This window comes from Barbatula barbatula, assembly GCF_947034865.1.
Source record: "Barbatula barbatula genome assembly, chromosome: 10".
Classification (NCBI taxonomy): Eukaryota; Metazoa; Chordata; class Actinopteri; order Cypriniformes; family Nemacheilidae; genus Barbatula; species Barbatula barbatula.
The window spans coordinates 10,098,729-10,117,124 of NC_136773.1; the positions used below are offsets into that span (position 1 = coordinate 10,098,729).

General features: G+C 40.8%; 1 protein-coding gene across 2 annotated transcripts; it reads right to left on the bottom strand.

The window, feature by feature from the left end:
- Positions 1-46: 46 nt before the first annotated feature.
- dact3b (dishevelled-binding antagonist of beta-catenin 3b) lies at positions 47-7,065 on the bottom strand. Of its 2 annotated transcripts, XM_079466129.1 has the most exons (5): positions 6,788-6,851; positions 6,390-6,623; positions 3,967-4,102; positions 3,053-3,145; positions 74-2,762 (listed from the first exon to the last, which is right to left on the bottom strand). In XM_079466129.1, the coding sequence occupies exons 2-5, from the start codon at positions 6,597-6,599 to the stop codon at positions 1,429-1,431; spliced, it is 1,773 nt and encodes a 590-aa protein (XP_079322255.1). In that variant the 5' UTR covers positions 6,600-6,623; positions 6,788-6,851; the 3' UTR covers positions 74-1,428. The 2 variants fall into 2 exon arrangements, with proteins under 2 accessions (XP_079322254.1, XP_079322255.1); XM_079466128.1 differs by having other exon boundaries at positions 47-2,762; positions 6,390-7,065.
- Positions 7,066-18,396: the final 11,331 nt, after the last annotated feature.

Sequence of the window (18,396 nt, forward strand, 5' to 3'; positions counted from 1 at the left end):
GTGTGTGTGTAAAACAGCCACATACAACTTTATAGATGTTTTTTTTCCAATCCAGGATGTCCCAAATAGGATTATTGATGTATAACTTTAATTAATAACATTTAGAAATATTACATTATTAACTCCGTACAGATAAGCTGCTATCTAAAATAATTTAGAAGCAGTTTATCAAGAACATGCGATGAGCAGAAACATTATAAACTATACAACACAGTGGCATTGAAACATGTGGTGAAATATTGAACGCAAGGCATACTATACATACATACCAGACTCACAGGTTTTGGTGTGTTGAGAATGGGACCCTTCCTCTACGGGTAAGAGCGTCTGAGTGTAGAGCAGCAAATGAATTATTCCTGTCCTTAAATGCACTAAATGGTTCATATGAATATTCTTCATAATGTCAATCTTTATCATCAAAGCATAAAGACAGATTACTTACTATACATGTAAAAAGGTTGCAGCAATAACACTGCAAATTCATTTTAACAAACATGCTACAAAATATGTGTATCAAGATTCTTGTGCAAAATATATAGAAAACCCATGAGGCATAGCAGGCAAGGCGTTACGTAGTAGTACAAAAAAAATCATTTATGCACCCTTGTGTTGTTCCAAACACGTATAACTTTCTTTATCAGAACACAAAAGGGAACAAATGTAATGAAGAATCCCAGAGGAAAACTGTATTGCTCAACTACATTGAGAAATTTGAATTTTCTGACCTTTAACTAAGTTCTCGTTTGCATTTTATTTTAGAGATTCATATCCGTTTTGACCCGCATGTTTTTACTTAAAATTCATTTGAATCTATTTACAAAACTGCAATTGCCTAAAAAATTTTTTAGAAAAAATGAACTACAGTACAGCTGAAAGAATCAGATTTTGGAGAAATTTGATGAGAAATGTCTGAGATATTAAATCTTCAATAAATCCTTTAATGGAGACATATGTAAGATTTCTGGACCTTTTCTGGGTAGGAATATCTAAGATTAAGGAGCCCTGCAAAAGATTTCATGTACTCTAAATTTAATCTCATTACCGTCTAAGAGAAACAACTGAGATACTTATGAGATCTCATCTGTTACTTTTCGTTCTTAAAGCGAACACCCAAAAATGAAAATTGGGAAAGGTACTAATGACGGGTAATGATGATAGAATTTACATTTCTGATGAACTATCTCTTTAAGAGAGCTTTGAAATCCGTTACTCCCCGACATCAATCCATATGATCTGAACAAAATTGTCTGCTTAAAAATTCTATAAGAGTTTCCTATAATTTAATACTCGAATGAGGTCTGACGCACTCATACAGCACTGCAAAAATAACTTCATCAACATAGATGCTCATCATTTATTAATTTGTGCATTGCTTTGGATAAATGTCCCTGCTATATGTCTGAATGTAAATCTATTTGGTGGTCCGACTCAAACAGTGGTCATGAGTTTAAGAGAGCCCGAACGAAAACTCATGATTTTCTTTTTGAGTGCTTGTGAGGCTTTAATCTTCACCACAGAACCGGAGGGATTCTGGGAGGAAGAGGATGAAGACGGGTGCAAGCGAGGAGGCAACTGCTGAGGCCAGACCAGCCCACCGCTCTCATCTGAATCGCTAGACACCGAACTGGTCGCCGGGGAGAAAGTCCCACTCAAACTGGAGTCGGAAACGTCGGTGGGCTCAACGGCTTTCGCCAACCCCTTCCCAACCCTCTGATCCTTCTTCACGAACTGAACGCAAGTGTGATTGGGTAAATAACCATGTCTGATCTCATGCATAACCTCGTTCTCCTCCTGACTGAGATCCGCTGAGGAGGACCTGAGTCGCTGATCAGATGTGTAAAATTTGTCACCGGGTTGCCTTGTGGTGTCCCTTCCCACTGTGTAATATTTGTTCTCTGCATGGGCGGCCCATCCTTGAGAAGAAGAACCATCTTCAGACTGAGAGCGGATGGTTGTGTTGATGTGTCGTTTTGATCCGGTCGTCCACCTTTCTTCGGAATCCCTTCTTGCTTGAGAGCGAAGAAGAGCCCAGTCTCGAGAAGGAAGGAGTTTCTCACGGGACCCTGGGGCCGAGCATGTTTGATTGCAGCAGGTGTGAATGTGCGGTTTCACAGTGTCTGACATCACATGCCAGTGTTTAAAATGCCCCTCTTGATGCTGAGGTGAGTCAATATCATCGTTGCTGGAGCTGACATCCGCAGCTCCGTACTGATCCGTCTCTAAGGAGGATTCAAGCTCCTCGCTGTCCAGAGAAGTTGGTCCAGCCTGGGCGACGGGAAGGGTCGTGTAATATCCGTCCAGTCCCTCATCCTGGTTCTCATCCTCTGAAAAGACTCCCCATTCGGGCCATTCTGGCTGATGGTGCTGAAGGTCTGGGTTGCTGGGTGGGTATGTGTGCCACTGAGTGACATCTGAGTTGAGTTCGGGTGTCGTTCTGAGGTGTTGACGCTGCAGGAGATTCAGAATGTATGCCTCCACACGCATGGCCTGCTGGATGTCCTCTTCTGTCGGGCCATCGTCTGTTTTTCCTTCCGCTTTTGTATTGAGGCTCATCTCGAGCGCGAGGCTCTCGTTCTCATCAACCATGGATTCGACTTCCACCAGATGATCCATACTCCAATGAGTGCTTTCATCCTCCTCCTCTTCCTCCTCTATTACCTCAGCAATATTCTCTAAAGGGGGGTAGGGGGCAGAAAACGAACGGGGCAGGGTGGCATGTATTGTTGGCTCCATGTGACCCTCCCAGTCCAGCATGTAGGCATCTGTTGACAGATGAAAATAAAACAAACTTTTATTATCCAAACAATTTTACTTTTATGAATCTGTTTAACATATCCTGAAAACGACAGGTTGAGGGCTTATATGCACAGTGACATTTTTGTAAAAGTGAAATGAAGCTATCTTCAGGCAGACTCTTATAATTCATTGCGATTCTTTACAATAACGTTCTTTAAAATGCATAAAGTTACATGGTATTGAAAGAAGGATTTCATGCATGTCAAGAGCAAATAAAAAAGTTGATGTGAGATAAAAAAATGAAGAATACCCTTACCCACAGATCTGGGTCTGTGACAAGACACCGAGAGGTTTGGAGTGGAACAAGTGCGCAGTGGAGGAGACAGGCACTCACTTTGATCATAAAACCCTGAAAATAATCAAAAATTGTTTTGAAAAGTTTTTTAGTCTTAATTATTTAAATAAATTGTTCAAACAAATCAGATGAATGAATGACTCATTGACTTAATAATGACGACATTTGCCGCCACCTACTGGGTGTTTTCAGGATTTCACATTGGATTAATAACATAAGATATAGTTGCCCCGAAAGAAAATGTAATCATAATTTACTTAAACTCGTAGTATAATTGTTTATGGGGTGGTTTTCCGGACAGGACTTAATATTAGTCCCATACTAAGTTCCAGCTTGCATTTACATATCTCAAAATATATCAGTGCCATTGTTTTCTCTCAAGATGCACTCCGGCATCTTTTGTAAGGCATGTTTGTAAAAACTACTTAAATATCCTATTTTAACGAAAGTCTATCCCTGTTCAGGAAACGTACATTATGTTTAATATATTCTATGTTGAATTAAGATCTTTATTTCTGAAGCTACTTTTAATAAATGTGCTTTTAATTTGCGATTAATTAAATTATTTAAGATATTTAATAGCCTCACATCCAGTGCATTTAACTAAATTTATTAGAACACCTGCTATAGCAAAGAGATAACATAAATATTTTAAGAAATAAAATATAAAAAAAACTTTACAATAAAAATGTTATTGACAGTTGTAAGGCAAAAAACAACAACCTGAAACAATTTTTTTTTATTCTTTATTGTACGTTTATATGTTCTTTTCCACGATCTGTTTTTATTGGCTGTATTTGGGCATCTGAATAAAAAAAGGGCTGAACTATTCAGCGCTGTGCTACTACCTTCCAGATATCTAATAAATCGAGTACCTGAGCTGGATGCACTGGGGCTGTCCAGTTCCTCTTCTGGATTCTGCTCACATGTGAATCCAGTATCCAGCCTGAACTCACTGAGCTGTTGTTGCAGTGCCAGCATCAGCAGGCTGGGGGCGCCCTGAAGCCGGTTCTGCAAAATACCACAGAGAGACTGAAATCACAGACAGTACAAATGACATGCATATTCTTTATTAAACACTGGGCTGATGTCTTATGTAATGCAATGCGAGTCCTGCTCATTTACAGCACATAAACTATCCTGTGCGGCTCTTAAAAGCAATGCATAATTCACAGACTGCAGTGACATGGTGACTCAGCTCAGATGGCAGTGAGGTGCATTAGGGCATTTTTCTGCCCTTTTTTCCCACATTGTCCCGTGTTCCACATTACCATGAAACACTTCTTTCCTGAAATATTTTAAAAGATTACTAAAAATACAGTCCTGTAAATGTCCTGTGTGAATTAAAGAAAGAAATGTTAATAAAGTGATGTATCAAATTAGGAGAAGCCATCATTATTATAGTAGCATCATATTATTTTTCATATATCATATATAGGAATGTGAGATGGGACAGACAACTCCAACATGTAGCACTATGCCAACATGACTCCAAGCATGTGCCCGGAAATGGCAAATGTACCGGATTTAGAACATCAATAATTTACAGAAGACACAGAAAAGATTTTCATCCTCTCTTTTTGTTTGTGAAAAATGTGTTCATAAATTACAGCATGTTAAACACCTGTCCAGAATATTTCGGGCTGTTGTTTTATTTAGCTGGTTTAAGACACAAAGGGGGTCATTATTTTAACCACTGTCTCCATTTACAGTTCAGAGTGCTTCTTTATTTTCCATAATAACGACTATAATAATGACAAAACCTAAGTTTAGGTGGACGGATCCCGGTCAGATCTGGTTATTCAACATTCATTATGTTTTTATGTCACACTATGCTAAAACAATGATCCAGTTGTGATGATGTTATGATATCAGCTGTGAAGTCCACGACTCGCCTTGTTTCCTCTAGGGAATCTTTGTTTCGGCTTCACGATTAATCTTCATAGTCTGTTTTAAGACAGGCAGCAGTCTATCTGATTACTACAGAAGCAGACAGGACCTGAGGGAGATCAGGCAGCATGTGTACTCTCATTATCAGGCGCGTGTCTAGGCTTTAATGTGCCAAAATGGGACACAAGCGGTTTTACCCCCAACCACACACACCACCCTGCCCCCATTTATCATCACACATGCACCTCGGTCTAAAAGAAGAAGAAACTGCATCACTAGCTCGCGTGTTCATGAAAGCAGAGAATCTCTGGCCTTGAGGCCTGATGCTGTGTTTGCCCAGATGTTGTGCAAACAATACTGCACCAGTGCTGCTGGGGTCTCATCTACAGTTGAACTTACAAATGAATATGTGTTAAACTGTTTAAAGCGTGCATTGAAATAAAACTTACAATTAAAGGATCGATGTGTAACTGCATGATACCTGCAGGTCGTTAAATGCATGGATGTTTAGATTGTCTATCTGACAGAGACAGAGACAGAGAGAGAGAGACATAATGAAAGATCTCGCGGTGAGCGCTGCTCTCATCAGTTTGGTAAAGTAAACCGTGTTTCCGGTGGCCAGTGAAGCACGAGCCGCTGACAGCTCATTTGGGTGATGCGTCTCGAGCTCTCCCGCGAGACTCTGACTTATTAGTATTCCACTCCAGTCGCCTTTTGTCTGATTCAACGGACTGCTGCTTATTTGATTTCTCTCACCGCCTTTTCACGGACTCTTTATTGAAAAGTGAGTTAGAGTGAGTCCTAACCCGGGACTGATGGACAGGTAATGAAAGGACAAGGGGAGCATGAAAATGATGACTTAGGAAATAGAATCTGCAGCTATCCAAGATAGAATTAAATTAGCATAAAAGCAAAGCAGATAAAATAACAACGCATAGGGCAAAGAAATACAATTAAATAGCCCTGTAACCAAATACTCATTGATAAAACACACGACTTTGTTTTAATATATAATAATTAAGCCATACCCAATAACAATATTGAGAAAAATTACAATAGTTGAAGAAAGGAATTCATATTTTTTCGTGTACAATATGAATTGGTGATCATCGCGAAAGAAACAATGGACAATTAAACAACTGGAGGCTCCGCCCACTTTACACGCGCACATCAATCACAGCTGTCAAACAGCGTCACTTACACATGCAGACTTTAAACGCACAAATATTGTTAACGGCCTTGTTATATTTGTATTCGCTTCATTGGCTTTTCATAACGCAAGGTTCACTGTTTGTGTGCATTTGACACTAAATCCTGTTTCTCAACTTTCTCTCACACTTTTCAACCCCATGAAGGAAACTTCACACAGAATGTATTGCCACAAACACACCGCGAATCTTTAACCTACCAGCTGTCGTCTTAAAGTCAGCTGCTCGTGCTCTCTGCTGCAACGGGCCGGACCGACGTCACCCCACGCCGGGCACCCCGCCACAGTCTCCCCGAGCGCCAGAGCGCCCAACACCAGGCTCTCCTGCCGCTGCTTCAACATATCGAGCTCACACAGCCACGCCAAACTGATCTCTAGACGCTCTTTAGTCCGACTGCTCTCTTCTTCCATCTTTACATGATTCTCATGGTCCACCTGGAGCTCGTTCCCAACAGAACAAAAGCAATCAATCATTCGATGTGATCTGCGTAAGGCTGAGGTCTGATTCTTAAGGCTGCGGTCTGATCCTTAAATCATCGCTTTTCGCCTCACAATGAAATAAATGTCTTTGTGTGTTTTAAACAACACGCGCCTCTCACATGGATGCGGAGCGGAGGGACATGTTTGGGTCTCTGAACGATGTTTCCCTAACGCCCCTCACATTGCTGTACATTCGACGGGTTTCCCCGTTTATTAGAATATTCTTACGTTTCAGTTTTGATTGGTGGAAAGGTAACATTTTCCGCCCTCCTGATGAATATCGCCCGCCCACTCTCTGACCTCCCCTGCTCCTATTGGTCAGTTTTCCGCAGCCTCATATGCGCTCAGACCGTACATGCAGTGCTGCACAGACATAGTTGCCAAGTCCGCTTATAATACGCGACTTTGGGCTTTTTTTATTAGTAAGTCGCGTTAAAACAACACAGGTTGCGGGTTGCGTTTTTTTGGGCTTATTAAAAAAATATGGTTGCTTGTTAGGAAAATCTGACAAGCAACTTCGTTATCTTTACATCTATGGCCAATCTCCAATACATTGAATGACACTGTCTGCTCAGTGCAATAATATAAGTGCTGTGGCGTAATTCGTCAAAACATTCTACCGAATCATCCCCCTTATCCCCCTCATTGGAGGAAAAAATCACGTTCAACGTGCAGGCGCGCGCGACGCTGTAAGCTATGATAGACGTAAATAAATACTCATACTTCAATTTCTGCAAACAATGCCTCCAACGAAGTGGTCCAAGTATGGCAAAAATCACAACAAAGACTGGGAAAAGGATTAATTATCGCTTTAATAAAAAAACAAGTAGGCCTAGTTATATACTACAATAACAGAAGATAGCCTACATATGGTTCAAATTTATTTTATTAAGCTAAATATTGGTTACAGCTCCCCTTAATGCTCTTGTCTTTTCCTGCTTGTCTTTTTGTCCTTTTCCACCTCTACAATCCTATCCAGCCTCACAGGTGATCGGAGATGAGGATAGTACGTGCCGTACCTTCCGCTTTGTTGCAGTTCGCTGATTTTTATTTTTTATCCTTTTTTTCCTAATCCTTTTTTAATAAAGGAGTGGTTTCAGTTTAATATGTTGCAGGCTCATTTATTGGTAATAAATAATAAATGATAATGCTGAAACTAAATAATCTAATAATATTGGGCGTGTTTTGGGCTTGTTTTTGAAGCTCCAGTTGCTTATTTGTCTCGCGAGAGTTGGCAACTGTGTGCACAGACCGATCGACAAGATGAGCGCTTGCCGTCGAGGGAGGAGTTGAACGTCCAATAAACAAACGTTTTGAATTCAAAGTAGCAGCCATAAGCACTTGCCCAACATGTGGTACATTGACATCTAGCGGCTGAGCCTGGTATCGCAGTCTAAGCAGTGTTGCCATATAACTACAGTGGGCACGTTTGTCAGCAGAATGAATCCTAGTTGGTGTCCTCCTGAAGATTTAATATACAAAATACTGTATGATAATCCAAATATCAGTTCCATTCTGTAGTCAGACACAGTGATTTGCAATGCATCTTCACAATCGAACCCACAACCATTTATGCTACTAACCCAATGATCCAACTGAGCCACAGGATCAGTGAAAGAGTCAAATAACGAATAGCGGATCATACTTCATAATTGGCCAACAGATGTCCTCTGAGATGCCTGAAATATATATATATATATATATATATATATATATATATATATATATATATATATATATATTATTAACTGCTTGTAGAAGATAACAAAAAAGCAAACATTTACAACAACCATTATCATTGTCAATACAACCTCCAGATTCCCTCAGTCCAGACTAAATTCCTTCAGTCTTTCAATCCAGATTAAGTGCAAAGTCCTTAAACACTGCCACTGTTCTTGTAGCTTTTAAGTTTTTAGATAACACAACAGACTACTCAAAGTACATTTTCAACTCGCGTTTAAACCTCAAAAAAAGAAGAGTGCATTTAGAGAATTTAGATTTGTGAATTTGAAATTTAGCTAACAGAAAAATAAGGTTTATAAAATAAATATCACTTTTCTTTTCACATTCATGAAAACCAAAAATTACATTTCTTTATGTAAAATCAACATTAGGATTAACATAACAATTGATAAAATCACAAATGTCACACCAAAATGTAACTGTAAAAGAATAAAGTAAGTCCAGAATAAATGTAAAGTGGTCTCAGGTTTTTCTGAACAGAAAGAACAGAGGGTATCAATGCCATTCTTAAGTCTTTTGAGAAAGCATTTAGACCTGTGTAAAACCTGTGAATTCATTTAAAGGTGATTTCTCTCGTTTTATTACTATCCCTGGCTGAAATATTAACGTTACTTTTAGAAATAAGAGCATCTGGTTGACTTCATGAGGATTGAGGAGTAGACCCCTGCTAATAACATTTCCTTCTCATTTCATGATTTTTTCTCTCTTCTTCAAAACACATCACTTATTTGTATTGATACTTCATTTATTTTCTTCTCGTGCCTTGCTTCATGCCTGTTTACTTGCATCAATCAGTGCCATTATAAAGTAGCCTATATGAAGACTTTGGTTCCAAAATGAGATAACTCCGTTCATAAAACATTTCTAAAGGCATGTTTTTTATTACGTTATCACGTTTTTGTTGTGTTATCTAGCTGTATTTTTGGAGTTACTATGGCTTAAATCCCTCAATCCCTTCATAATAATATCTTGTTCAATATGTACACAATATAAAGGCTAATATATATATATATATATATATATATATGTGTGTGTGTGTGTATATATATATATATATATATATATATATATATATATATATGTGTGTGTGTGTGTGTGTGTGTGTATGTATATTTGTACAAGAAAGTTACTTCAAGAGTTGGATGGCGAAGTGAGTATGCAGAATAAACCTTTCTTTAAGGCACTCCCTAAGAAACTGTGGTCTGAGATCAGCCTGTGTGCTCGAACCTAAAGAACACATTCATTCAGCAGCTAAAACCCATTAGGAAACCTTTACAACTGTCCACGGTTATCAAACATCGCCCTCTACTGGCGAAGGGGTGTAAACGTTCAATTGAAAGGAGAAGACGAATCAGATTCTCATTTTCTTTACAGAAGTAAAAGCCAGTTTAAGAAGAGTTTAAATGTACTTACTGAATTGTTGAATGACACTCCTAAAAGTGCCACACAAACACACATAACCGAATATTGATTAGCGTTGTATGAAGAACACAGACTGTAATAAATATGATTAAGAGACTGTAATAAATATGATTTTATTTTTTATTAATAAATAATTGTTAGGAACGATCGAAGAAGTGATGACGACCTCTAGTGTTAGAGGTCATCTTGTGGTAAAAGCCACGCGTTTGTCAAAAAGAAGTTATCTCATGACAATTTCACATCACCCCCCAAGCGTTGCATTTGCAAAAGAGCTTAACGATCATATACTGTAGCTCCGAAACAGGATTGGTAATATCATGCAACGTTGTTTTCGTTACACTAGATGTCCTCAAAGCCCCGTTTCACATCGAACAGAGAGTTCGCTTTTTCAAATGTGTACATCAAGTCCCGTTGATTTCATTGGTTAGGTGGTGAAAAGAATGACAACGCGATATAAGCAAAAGCTCTTTATTTGGAGGCCAGGCGCTGGCGGTTCGGCCAGCGAAACTTCATCCGTGTCTTTATGCGCTGTGGTGGGGACGTGCAGATCAGCGCGATCCTTCCCACCTAAATAACATGGGGTGGTCTTCTCGTGGCAGTTTCACTGTCTGCAGTCGGGTGCCTGAAAGAAGTCTGTTAACTTTAGGTGTAGGCCAAAAGTCATTGGGATAAAGACGCCCGTTTCAAAGCCTTCATTCCAACGAATGGTCTCGAAGTGTCATTCATTTTCCTCCGGCAACACCAACACACACGGAAAGGCTCACCCACCTGTTTGTGGGTCAATGCGCAAATCTGTTTCTCCATCGTGGCACAGGCGACGCACAGATGCCCTCTGGATCCCTTCCCGCGCGCGGCATGCCGTCTGGTGTCTCTTCATCGGGCTCTACCCTGTAAAGGCCTGTGCTGCGCTCAGCTTAATGACACACACACGCATCCTGAAAATACAGTCTGGATGTCGCAGTCACGTACCTGCCGTGCTGTCGATGTGGTAAAGCATGCGGTGATCCAGCGAGCGGTCCAAACTGTTGAAGATGTCCCCCTGGACTGAATGATGAGCGGTCAGCATAATGCGTGTACAGAGACCCCGTTTCCTCACGGCCACGGCCGGCGGCAGTTAACTACACGCTAAGCGCACAGCAAACTTGAATGCACTGCATAAGGGTAGCGTCACCCAAATATACTGTATTTTCTGAACACGTACCTACGATGAAGCGAGTGTTGGGCTTTTCCTTGTCCAGCCTGGCAGCTGTTGAAATGGAGTGCTTGACGCGGTCAACAAATGCAAAGCGCGTGGCCTCAGCGATGACGTCAGCGCCTGCCGTCCGCACCACAGATCCTACAGGTTCCTCGGTGAAAGTAAAAACACGCAATGCCACTCTCACGGGAGCACTCGTCTCTCATAAAACACTGAGAAACTTTCTGATGCCTCGCCCGTAGTAGTGATACTCTCGACATGACCAGTGGCGAGAGCTCCACCGGCTGACCCTCTGGCACTGACCCTTCAAAAGCCAGTCTATTCCTCCCAGGTGGCTCGGGGTCCACTGTGGCCTAGTGGTTAGAGCGTTGGGCTTGTGATCAGAAGGTTGCCGTTTCAAATCTCAGTGCCAGCCAGCACGGGTCATGGCTGAAGTGCCCTTGAGGAAGGCACCTTACCCCTGATTGCTCTGCAGTGATGTGCCACAATTACTGCAGAGTAATCCAACGATGTAAACTGCTTATTAAGCAAACACAATCATATCATGTCTATATACTTCAAACAATCTGTGAATGACCGATTCAAATATTGCTTTGTATGCAGTTGGAGAACCGCCATTGGCTGTTGTTTTGCATAATTAATGAGCTAGCTCTGGAAACGTCATTCTGTGACTACTCGTATATAATAAATATCATTGCGTTTCGAGTTCCGTTTTCAACAAAAGTGTGTACAATAAAAGTGCTCTGTTCTGTCTGACTCGTGTTCTCAACGTTAAACGTGAATGTACATTTTCTCACCAACCGTCGTCGGCTGGAGGGTCGCCGATGTATAGCCTATCAAATCAGTCGCGACGCCCACGCGGTCGTCCGGGCCGGAGACCTATCGCCCTGGCCACCAAGCCAACATGCTACTAGAGTCGCTCGTCAGGGCGCTGGGCCTCTGTGCTCGGACACCGGGCTGATGCCGTCCGGCCGGCGCGCATCGGCTATTTACACTGGTTAATGTTAGAGCTTTACTTGTGGACACATCCGTGTGCATCAGAAGAGATGACCTGCATATGTACGGGATGAATTTCGACTCAAAATGATTAACAAATGCACGCACAGTCATCCGTGAACGTGATACACGTTTCATTTGTATTTTACGACTCACAAACAAATGCCTTCTGATTTGATTCTGTGAAATTAAGATTTGAATAAACACGAAGCGATTTGTACAAATAGAGGCAGATTTGTGATCGCAATGTTTTATTTTGTGTTCATGTATATTGATTTTGCGCATACCAATTAGAAGTTGTGCATTTGTGGATCCTGTGACGCGCGTTCATACATCCTGTTCGGTTCATTTGGATTTTGAGACTTTCTTTACGCGGTTTTGCATTGGACAATCCACACACACGCAACTGCAGATCCATGCGCAACCGTGCAGAAAATAAGAACTACCACTAGATGGCAGGCTTACGGAAACCATAGGTGCTGGCCATATCATTAGAATATCATCAAAAAGTTGATGCATTTCACTATTTCCATTTAAAAAGTGAAACTTGTAAATTATATTAATTCATTACACGCAGACTGATATATTTCAAATGTTTATTTATTTTAATTGTGATGATTATAACTGACAACTAATTAAAATACCAAATTGATAAGGCGTTTTAATCTCAAAGACAAAGCATTTTCTCATAAAGTTAATAGATGCAGTTATTAAAGTTACAGTGCAGTAGATGAGTTTACAACTGTCCACGGTTATCAAACAACGCCCCCTACTGGCGAAGGGGTGTAAACGTTCAATTGACAGGAGAAGACGAATCAGATTCTCATTTTCTTTACAGAAGTAAAAGCCAGTTTAAAAAGAGTTTAAATGTACTTACTGAATTGATGAATGACAGGGCGCGCTGGGTCTCTGTGCTCGGACACCGGGCTGATGCCGTCGGGTTACCCGGCGCGCATCGGCTATTTACACTGGTTAATGTTAGAGCTTTACTTGTGGACACATCCATGTGCATCAGAGATGACCTGCATATGCGAAGTCACACCGGTGGGAAGTGCTCCTAAAATCAACATTAGGATTTGCATAACAATTGATAAAATCACAAATGTCACACCAAAATGTAACTGTGAAAGACCAGTTCCAAAATAAATGTAAAGTGGTCTCAGGTTTTTCTGAACAGAAAGAACAGAGGGTATCAATGCCATTCTTAAGTCTTTTGAGAAAGCATTTAGACCTGTGTAAAACCTGTGAATTCATTTAAAGGTGATTTCTCTCGTTTAATTACTATCACTGGCTGAAATATTAACGTTACTTTTAGAAATAAGAGCATCTGGTTGACTTCATGAGGATTGAGGAGTAGACCCTTGCTAATAACGTTTCCTTCTCATTTCATGATTTTTTCTCTCTTCTTCAAAACACATCACTTATTTGTATTCATACTTCATTTATTTTCTTCTCGTGCCTTGCTTCATGCCTGTTTACTTGCATCAATCAGTGCCAATATAAAGTAGCCTATATGAAGACTTTGGTTCCAAAATGAGATAACTCCGTTCATAAAACATTTCTTAAGGCATGTTTTTTATTACGTTATCACGTTTTTGTTGTGTTTTATTGTGTTATCTAGCTGTATTTGTGGAGTTACTATGGCTTAAATCCCTCAATCCCTTCATAATAATATCTTGTTCAATATGTACACAATATACAGGCTAATATATATATATATATATATATATATATATATATATGTGTGTGTGTGTATGTATATTTGTACAAGAAAGTTACTTCAAGAGTTGGATGGCGAAGTGAGTATGCAGAATAAACCTTTCTTTAAGGCACTCCCTAAGAAACTGTGGTCTGAGATCAGCCTGTGTGCTCGAACCTAAAGAATACATTCATTCAGCAGCTAAAACCCATTAGGAAACCTTTGCAACTGTCCACGGTTATCAAACATCGCCCTCTACTGGCGAAGGGGTGTAAACGTTCAATTGAAAGGAGAAGACGAATCAGATTCTCATTTTCTTTACAGAAGTAAAAGCCAGTTTAAAAAGAGTTTAAATGTACTTACTGAATTGATGAATGACACTCCTTAAAGTGCCACACAAACACACATAACCGAATATCGATTAGCGTTGTATGAACAACAGACTGTAATAAATATGATTAAGAGACTGTAATAAATATGATTTTAATTTTTATTAATAAATAATTGTTAGGAACGATCGAAGAAGTGATGACGACCTCTAGTGTTAGAGGTCAACTTGTGGTAAAAGCCACGCGTTTATCAAAAAGAAGTTATCTCATGACAATTTCACATCACCCCCCAAGCGTTGCATTTGCGAAAGAGCATAAACGAGTATATACTGTAGCTCCGAAACAGGATTGGTAATATCATGCAACGTTGTTTTCGTTACACTAGATGTCCTCAAAGCCCCTTTTCACATTGAACAGAGAGTTCGCTTTTTCAAATGTGTACATCAAGTCCCGTTGATTTCATTGGTTAGGTGGTGAAAAGAATGACAACGCGATATAAGCAAAAGCTCTTTATTTGCAGGCCTGGCGCTGGCGGTTCGGCCAGCGAAACTTCATCCGTGTCTTTATGCGCTGTGGTGGGGACGTGCAGATCAGCGTGATCCTTCCCACCTAAATAACATGGGGTGGTCTTCTCCTGGCAGTTTCACTGTCTGCAGTCGGGTGCCTGAAAGAAGTCTGTTAACTTTAGGTGTAGGCCAAAAGTCATTGGGATAAAGACGCCCGTTTTAAAGCCTTCATTCCAACGAATGGTCTCGAAGTGTCATTCATTTTCCTCCGGCAATACACACAAACACGGAAAGGCTCACCCACCTGTTTGTGGGTCAATGCGCAAATCTGTTTCTCCATCGTAGCACAGGCGACGCACAGATGCCCTCTGGATCCCTTCCCGCGCGCGGCATGCCGTCTGGTGTCTCTTCATCGGGCTCTACCCTGTAAAGGCCTGTGCTGCACTCAGCTTAATGACACACACGCATCCTGAAAATACAGTCTGGATGTCGCAGTCACGTACCTGCCGTGCTGTCGATGTGGTAAAGCATGCGGTGATCCAGCGAGCGGTCCAAACTGTTGAAGATGTCCCCCTGGACTGAATGATGAGCGGTCAGCATAATGCGTGTACAGAGACCCCGTTTCCTCACGGCCACGGCCGGCGGCAGTTAACTACACGCTAAGCGCACAGCAAACTTGAATGCACTGCATAAGGGTAGCGTCACCCAAATATACTGTATTTTCTGAACACGTACCTACGATGAAGCGAGTGTTGGGCTTTTCCTTGTCCAGCCTGGCAGCTGTTGAAATGGAGTGCTTGACGCGGTCAACAAATGCAAAGCGCGTGGCCTCAGCGATGACGTCAGCGCCTGCCGTCCGCACCACAGATCCTACAGGTTCCTCGGTGAAAGTAAAAACACGCAATGCCACTCTCACGGGAGCACTCGTCTCTCATAAAACACTGAGAAACTTTCTGATGCCTCGCCCGTAGTAGTGATACTCTCGACATGACCAGTGGCGAGAGCTCCACCGGCTGACCCTCTGGCACTGACCCTTCAAAAGCCAGTCTATTCCTCCCAGGTGGCTCGGGGTCCACTGTGGCCTAGTGGTTAGAGCGTTGGGCTTGTGATCAGAAGGTTGCCGTTTCAAATCTCAGTGCCAGCCAGCACGGGTCATGGCTGAAGTGCCCTTGAGCAAGGCACCTTACCCCTGATTGCTCTGCAGTGATGTGCCACAATTACTGCAGAGTAATCCAACGATGTAAACTGCTTATTAAGCAAACACAATCATATCATGTCTATATACTTCAAACAATCTGTGAATGACCGATTCAAATATTGCTTTGTATGCAGTTGGAGAACCGCCATTGGCTGTTGTTTTGCATAATTAATGAGCTAGCTCTGGAAACGTCATTCTGTGACTACTCGTATATAATAAATATCATTGCGTTTCGAGTTCCGTTTTCAACAAAAGTGTGTACAATAAAAGTGCTCTGTTCTGTCTGACTCGTGTTCTCCACGTTAAACGTGAATTTACATTTTCTCACCAACCGTCGTCGGCTGGAGGGTCGCCGATGTATAGCCTATCAAATCAGTGGCGACGCCCACGCGGTCGTCCGGGCCGGAGACCTATCGCCCTGGCCACCAAGCCAACATGCTACTAGAGTCGCTCGTCAGGGCGCTGGGCCTCTGTGCTCGGACACCGGGCTGATGCCGTCCGGCCGGCGCGCATCGGCTATTTACACTGGTTAATGTTAGAGCTTTACTTGTGGACACATCCGTGTGCATCAGAAGAGATGACCTGCATATGTACGGGATGAATTTCGACTCAAAATGATTAACAAATGCACGCACAGTCATCCGTGAACGTGATACACGTTTCATTTGTATTTTACGACTCACAAACAAATGCCTTCTGATTTGATTCTGTGAAATTAAGATTTGAATAAACACGAAGCGATTTGTACAAATAGAGGCAGATTTGTGATCGCAATGTTTTATTTTGTGTTCATGTATATTGATTTTGCGCATACCAATTAGAAGTTGTGCATTTGTGGATCCTGTGACGCGCGTTCATACATCCTGTTCGGTTCATTTGGATTTTGAGACTTTCTTTACGCGGTTTTGCATTGGACAATCCACACACACGCAACTGCAGATCCATGCGCAACCGTGCAGAAAATAAGAACTACCACTAGATGGCAGGCTTACGGAAACCATAGGTGCTGGTCATATCATTAGAATATCATCAAAAAGTTGATGCATTTCACTATTTCCATTTAAAAAGTGAAACTTGTAAATTATATTAATTCATTACACGCAGACTGATATATTTCAAATGTTTATTTATTTTAATTGTGATGATTATAACTGACAACTAATTAAAATACCAAATTGATAAGGCGTTTTAATCTCAAAGACAAAGCATTTTCTCATAAAGTTAATAGATGCAGTTATTACAGTTACAGTGCAGTAGATGAGTTAATGCAGTTATTAAAGTTACAGTGCAGTAGATGAGTTTACAACTGTCCACGGTTATCAAACATCGCCCTCTACTGGCGAAGGGGTGTAAACGTTCAATTGAAAGGAGAAGACGAATCAGATTCTCATTTTCTTTACAGAAGTAAAAGCCAGTTTAAAAAGAGTTTAAATGTACTTACTGAATTGATGAATGACAGGGCGCGCTGGGTCTCTGTGCTCGGACACCGGGCTGATGCCGTCGGGTTACCCGGCGCGCATCGGCTATTTACACTGGTTAATGTTAGAGCTTTACCTGTGGACACATCCATGTGCATCAGAGATGACCTGCATATGCGAAGTCACACCGGTGGGAAGTGCTCCTAAAATCAACATTAGGATTTACATAACAATTGATAAAATCACAAATGTCACACCAAAATGTAACTGTGAAAGACCAGTTCCAAAATAAATGTAAAGTGGTCTCAGGTTTTCTGAACAGAAAGAACAGAGGGTATCAATGCCATTCTTAAGTCTTTTGAGAAAGCATTTAGACCTGTGTAAAACCCGTGAATTCATTTAAAGGTGATTTCTCTCGTTTAATTACTATCACTGGCTGAAATATTAACGTTACTTTTAGAAATAAGAGCATCTGGTTGACTTCATGAGGATTGAGGAGTAGACCCTTGCTAATAACGTTTCCTTCTCATTTCATGATTTTTTCTCTCTTCTTCAAAACACATCACTTATTTGTATTGATACTTCATTTATTTTCTTCTCGTGCCTTGCTTCATGCCTGTTTACTTGCATCAATCAGAGCCATTATAAAGTAGCCTATATGAAGACTTTGGTTCCAAAATGAGATAACTCCGTTCATAAAACATTTCTTAAGGCATGTTTTTTATTACGTTATCACGTTTTTGTTGTGTTTTATTGTGTTATCTAGCTGTATTTGTGGAGTTACTATGGCTTAAATCCCTCAATCCCTTCATAATAATATCTTGTTCAATATGTACACAATATACAGGCTAATATATATATATATATATATATATATATATATATATATGTGTGTGTGTGTGTGTATGTATATTTGTACAAGAAAGTTACTTTAAGAGTTGGATGGCGAAGTGAGTATGCAGAATAAACCTTTCTTTAAGGCACTCCCTAAGAAACTGTGGTCTGAGATCAGCCTGTGTGCTCGAACCTAAAGAACACATTCATTCAGCAGCTAAAACCCATTAGGAAACCTATACAACTCCACGGTTATCAAACATCGCCCTCTACTGGCGAAGGGGTGTAAACGTTCAATTGAAAGGAGAAGACGAATCAGATTCTTATTTTCTTTACAGAATTAAAAGCCAGTTTAAAATGAGTTTAAATGTACTTACTGAATTCATGA